Below are 6,695 nucleotides of genomic sequence, written 5' to 3'. Positions count from 1 at the left end.
AACAGATACCTTATACATTCCTTAAACATTGGGTAGCACTTTAGCTTCCTTGTCCATTACTTAACATAAAATATTACTTTCTCCTCTTTTTCATCTTTTTGTCTTCTATTGAGATTGACAGATTGTGTAGGAATTTTGTAAAAAATGTGAGGGTATGTAAAAAATTTGTATTTTGTAAATAAATAATGAAATGTATTTGAATAGAGAAACAAAGAATAGTTTTGTTTCCTAAATTTAGATTAAAAAAAAAACTGTTGAGAGTGCTCTAAGGCTCGTATGAGCAATCTAAAAGCTGTCTCCCTCGATCTCTACGTTCTCATCTTTTGCGTATTTGTTGGTGGGTTCATTCCCTTCCCCACTTCATAAATACGTATGTGAATGTCCTAGGGCCAGAAATAGGATTTTTTGTGCAATATTTTTTATTTATTTTTTAATAAAGTTCCAGCATAGATAACAAAACAGTATGATTTTCTCAACTGGATATTTTAGGGAAAAAAAAAAAAAAAAAAAAGAAGATACTACAAAAGGATTGATTATTCACATGGAGTATGTATGTTCAAGTGTAGTGGTTTAAGAAGGAACCAGAGTTTCTACCAAGTGGAAAAGGCAATGCAGAAGTCCTTGAGTTAAGAAAAACAAGACCCCAAAAACCACAAATTGAGAACATTGGAGAGTTATCCACAAAGTCTGTGGGGGGAGAAATCAATGGCTTGAAAATGGGGTGGTGTGAGAAGTACCTTGGCAGCATGAAGTGCATGGACAAGTAGTATCAAATCACTCTTGTATCATGCAATCTCTATGCTCCCCTCATAAACCATGGAGACATATCAAAGCAAACTGGTATATATGCACACAAACCTTCGGGCACCCTCCTACTTTTGAGTTCCCATTAAGGCTCTGTTTGTTTCGGCGTAAAATGATTTTTCGTATTTTCAGGTGTTTGGTGCGACGAAAAATATTTTCGGTTTGACCGAAAAAAACTTCTTTAATTTCTGTAAAATAATTTTCCTTTTTTAAAATTGTAAACTATTTTTTGAGTTTGAGTATCTCATTTTCAAATCGATGGACCTAGCCAGGACATCACTGGGACCCGCCAGAACCTTACTGGGCCCCGATCGGGACCTCGCCAGAACCAAGTTAACAAAAAGTACTGATAGCAGTGAATTGTCACTTTTTAAAGTTTAGAGGATTGATCTTCAAGTAAATTTTGAATTAAGCAAACGTTTTGTTTAGTAAAAATTGGATGCAAAATGTGGGGGGCATGAACCTTAAAACTATCGTAATGCATCTACTTACATAGGATTAGACGAAAGAATTACAAGGGGGTGGGGGAATGGAACAAGAAACATGTTTCCTGGGTGGCCCATAATCTAAGCAGCTGCAAATGTTGTCTGTCACATTCATGAGTAATTTGTATATTGGAAGCATTTAGAGGAAAGTGGGAGATGAATGGGGTGAAGATGGTATGCGTGAGCCCTTTCTTCTCACTAAAAATAGAGACGTTTCATTACCAAGAACTAAAGCCAATCCAAGCTGAGAGATGATCGATCAAGCTAAGGCACCTCGATCTAAATTTAGCAACTTTGCAGACATGCTATTTTTAATACGGGATTCCTGGATGAAAAGTGAGGATATGTGGCAACTAGGGTTTACCATGCCTGCTCCCTCATTTTGGCATTGTGCATATATATATATATATATAAATGCAAGAAAAGGGTCATTCGTGGAGTCATCTTGAAGTACAAAGTGTATAGTTTTAGCTTTGCTAAATTTAGCAAAGCACTTTTGGCCTCATATGATATGACTCGCTCTACGAGGATCAAGTGAGATGAGTTGTTTATATTACATGCAATATTAGTAATTTGTGTGAAATGGTAAGCTGGCTTTACTTGCTTGGACATATTTCTAAGCAACTAAGCAGACGTTCAAGCACTTGTTTGAGCAGGTGGAGCCAGAAGCTCATCTGCTCTCGCACATGAGTTGTTTGTGATTTCTATAGCATATAATATTGGTAGCTCATGTGAGAGGGCAAGTAGGCCTTAATTACTTGTTTGGACATATTTTTAGGCAACCTGAGCGTACAGGTGTGATTGAATGTACAAATTCTTAGGCAACCTGTCCGTTTAGTTTTAACTTTGCTAAATTTAGCAAAGCACCTTTGGCCTCTTATAATATGACTCGCTCTATGAGGATCGGGTGAGATGAGCTGTTCGTATTACATGCAATATTAGTAATTTGTGTGAGAGGGTAATATGGCCATACTTGCTCGGACAGATTTCTAAGCAATTGAGGAGGCGTTCGAGTACTTATCCAAGCAGGTCGAGCCGAAGGCTCATCTGCGTTGTCACATGAGCTATTTGTAATCTGCATTGCATACAATATTGGTAGCTCATGTGAGAGGGTAAGTGGGCCTTAATTACATGTGTGTCCGAATAGGTGAGAACTTACATGTGCTCGCACATAAGTTGTACATGTCACATACAATATAGATAGCACCTTATTCAAATCCCATTCTTAAGAACTTTAGATTTCAAGAACAGTAACTGATCATTTCACAAATGAAAACACAAAAGAAGAGAACATATGAGGTAACCCTAAATGGTTGGGGCTAATGTAAAAACTAATTTCTACATTGATGACATATACTACACAACCATAACACAAGGTTTTCTTTATGTTGTTTTTTGCTACATGCACAAGCCACTTTCAAAATAAACATTGAACCACAACATGAGAAGAGGTTCATAACGCCTAATTTAAAGCTAAACTTACATACAACACCATTGACATTCTAGTTTTTCAACCACATGTGGAGACTACAATCTAATCCTAAACCCATATATATATATATATATATATATATATATATATATATATATACATATATATATGGATACTCTACTTCTACTCTTCAAACCATACAACACTAGCACACTAACCCTAGACTATTTAAGGGGAACACCAACGTCTGTAAGAAGCTGCTTAGCATATGCCGGGCATGTTTTTCCAGTAGCAAGAGCCTAGGCCCCATTCGAGCTCTGGGGTATTGGAAGTTGTTGCGACCGGAGCTGGTAAAGCATTCTGTTGAGTATTAAGTCTCACGTTGTTACTTGCTGCATCCGGCGATTGCCCATTAGATATGTCATGACCTCCGTGGTACCACTCGGGGGCTGGCATAGCTGACGGGAAGTTGTCGAGTAGGCTCAACAAATCATCATCCATTGAATTCATTTCTTCTAGTGGATCCTGATCAGTTGGTTTCATCCCTGTATGAACCAAAAGGTACAACGTAATACCATAGAAGATAGCAAACAACAAAACATGTTAAACAAAAAATAATAATAATTGATTTTCACATTTGTATTTGAATATAATGAGTTTAAACTTTAACTTCATGGTTTGTTTATTTATTTTATGTGTGTTGGTCCTCAAAAGAAATATTAAAATATTAATTTAAATAATTAAATCCACCATTTTTTCATCAGTAAATAAAAGACAAAGAACTCACCAATTGATGATTGAGAAGAGCTCAAATCATCCCAGTGGTTCTCAGCACTAGTCTCACCGCTAGTCTTGAAAACCGAATCCACAGGCATTGCGTCTTCCTCCTCCGTAGATGCATCCACCACGACGCTTTTCCCTTTGTCGCCGGATAATTCTTTTCCCTTAGACTTGTCGGACAGAGTTTGAGACTCCACCAGGAGAGCATCCAGCAATCCACTATTGCTGTGTGTCAATGGCGGCTCGATTTCATAGTCATTAGCAGTGCTTGAAGCCCCCATGAGATTCTCTTCACCGCTGGTAGTGGAGGAAGCACGAGGTGTTGAGTACGGTGGCGTTTGGTTTGAAGGAAGCTCTGTTTCCAGTCCCTGGACTACACCAAATGGTTCGCATGGAGGCCCCACAACCATTGAATTACTGACATTGTAACTGCTACCAAAACTGTCAGAGTTGAATTCAAGCAGTGGAGCAGAGAGGGATTGGGCTGCAATGTTCTGATTCAACAGAGTCGACGGAGATGACCCAAAAGGAGAAACAGGGGATAGAGGCAGAGTATATCCAGCAGAATTGTTGTTGTTGTTTTCACTGAAAAACTTGAATTGGTTGTTGGGGTTGGCGTAAAATCCTGAATTCTGAAAAGGGTTTGCATTCGAAGAGAAACTCATCGGCTCGAAGGGGGAAAGCGAGGGATTGTGGTTCTGTTTACGCGGATGAGACGACGAAAGCAGAGCTGAGAATGAAGCAGGGGAAGATTGAGGCTGCTTTTGTTGGTGGTGGTGCTGTTGTTGATGTTGCTGCTGCTGCTGCTGCAGAAGGAGATGAAACGCTGCCGCTTCTTGCTGCACTTCGTGAGGGTAAAGAGGCAAGCCGGCTCTCTGGCGTCGTTTCATTCTCGTATTCCAGTAGTTCTTTATTTCATTGTCAGTTCGACCAGGTAACTGAAGGGAGAAAAGCAGAGGAGTCAGAGATGGAAATTAACCAGTGAGGTCATGGAAAAAACAAAGACGCATAAATTGTGGGTGGTTTCACAAAAAAACATAAAGAGGTGGGTCCAAACGAAAATTGAGAAAGAGAGAGAAAGAAAGGAAAAAGAATCAGAAACAAAAAAGTTTGAGGTCAGCATCATAGATGCATGTGTATTTATTTATTAGAAAAATCAGAACCAACAACTGGATCATTAAATAATAAAGGAAAAACAAAAGGATTGGATTGGCAAATTCAAATGGAATCCAAAAACTAATTAGAAGAGAAGTGAGATCTTCCTTTCTGCGCCAAATCAAAACAGCTCTTTCTTCACTTACATTAAAAAAAAAAAAAACAAAATCAAAAGATGGTCAAAGAACAGGAAGAGGAGAAAATATATATGCATGTAAATAAGATGGAGAGAGAGAGGAGAAGAGATGGGAACATAAATCTTTTTCTGTTGATGGGTGGGGGGTAAGGATTGGTGACAATTATCAACACAAAAGATTAGATGAAATTCGGAAACTGAGAATATTATTCATAGGGAAATTCGAAAAATAATGTCTAAAAGAGGGAGCATGATCAGAATCATTTGAACATACATGCACCCAAAGAAGAGGAAGAATCTGAACCAGATAGAATAAAAACAAAATTGGTCATAATCGAAAACCAAAGATGGAAGCAGCAAGCTAGAACAAAGAAGAACATATATATATGCATGAATATGATAATGCATGTCATCTATATATATCATGAAAAGAAGTTGATGATTGATTCATGAGTGCATATTAATATTAATATATACCTGAGAGGCCATACGAGCCCATTTGTTGCCGAGCTTAGCGTGGAGCTCTATAATGATCCTCTCCTCCTCGGGAGAAAAGGTGCCCTTCTTGAGATTAGGCCTCAAATGGTTAGCCCATCTCAGCCTGCAGCTCTTCCCACACCTCATCAACCCGCAATTCTTCTGCACCGCGTTCCAGTTCCCTTCCCCATACGTCTTCACGTACTCTACGAGGATGGTGTCCTCTGCCGCCGTCCACGGCCCCTTCTTCAGCCCCCGGCCGGAGTCCCCGCCGCCTGTTCTCGCTGCCTGATCAGCCGCAGCCTCCCCCTCCCCGTGTGCAGCTACTTCCCCACTTTTCCCGATCATCCTTCCTCGCAGCTTTCCTCTCTTTTGGGCTTAGTGGAAGAAGGAGATGATCAGAAAGAAGGTAGTTTTTGGAAGACTTCTCTCCTCTCTCAAGGTGAGAGAGAGAAAACAATGGTAGAGAGAGAGAGAGAAGCTCTTGTCGGATTCGCGGACAACGACAGTGGATCTAGGAATTAAGAGAAAGTTGTGTAGAGACGAGAGAGAGAGAGAGAGAGGCTTTTTCACACAAACACAGAGAGAGAGAGAGAGAGAGAGAGCCGAGAGAGGGAGGATTTGAGGGGGGATTTATTTAGAGGAGCGAGCTTCCATTTCGGCCCGGGTTGCATGCTTAGTGGTACGTCCATGGACGCGTTTTCCATCTCCACATGAGGTGTAAACACCACAATTCATCCCCTTCATCTTCTAGAACAAATGCAACACTTTGGTTATTTCTCTTCATTTTTTCAATATATATTTACTTCTAAAATACTCAAAACTATACGGGTTTACATTTACAGAGATGGTGGAAAATAAATAAATAAATAATGCAGAAGGGAAAAAAACAAACAAACAAAATTATCCCTTCACTTTTAAGATCATAAGCCACCCGCAACGATAAGCTAGATGACTTTTTATACGTATACGCGAATCTCGATTTCATGTCTCTCTTTGTTTTGAATTGAAACATCACTTATTTGTGCAGATAATTGTGTTTTATTATTAGTAATTGTTTGGTTTCAAACTTACTTTGACACCGCGTATCTTAATTACTTGTCTTTTCAATCACTATATATATATATAGCTAACTATAGGATTATAGTTTTTAAGATATGGGTAAATTTCACCAAATATTAGGTCGGTCTCGATATTTGAATACCGACCAACAATGTAAAGAACATATCTACTTGCCGACGTCGTCTCTATACCACTTTGGCGGACCTTAGGAGAGCACCCTTGCTGTCACATTAACTAAATAAAATTTGAGGGTAAAAAATAAATCAAAAGAATTTATTCTATGCCGGACGGGCTCGACGCCTTGCCGACGCTCAGCCTCGCCCTTGGAGGATGCCACCCAAATCACATGCCCAAATTCTAAATA

At 39.3% G+C, this 6,695-nt stretch overlaps 1 protein-coding gene across 1 annotated transcript; it reads right to left on the bottom strand.

Annotated features, from left to right (window-relative positions):
• Positions 1-2,946: 2,946 nt before the first annotated feature.
• Positions 2,947-5,774, bottom strand: LOC132183251 (transcription factor MYB101). The gene is made up of 3 exons (XM_059596653.1): positions 5,270-5,774; positions 3,509-4,439; positions 2,947-3,266 (listed from the first exon to the last, which is right to left on the bottom strand). Exons 1-3 carry the CDS (start codon positions 5,615-5,617, stop codon positions 2,983-2,985), a joined length of 1,563 nt encoding a protein of 520 aa, XP_059452636.1. The 5' UTR covers positions 5,618-5,774; the 3' UTR covers positions 2,947-2,982.
• Between the last annotated feature and the right edge of the window lie 921 nt (positions 5,775-6,695).

The sequence above is a fragment of the Corylus avellana genome, chromosome ca5, assembly GCF_901000735.1.
Source record: "Corylus avellana chromosome ca5, CavTom2PMs-1.0".
Taxonomy (NCBI): Eukaryota; Viridiplantae; Streptophyta; class Magnoliopsida; order Fagales; family Betulaceae; genus Corylus; species Corylus avellana.
Note: the sequence above shows the minus strand (reverse complement) of the source record. Positions and strands in the feature narration are given on the sequence as shown.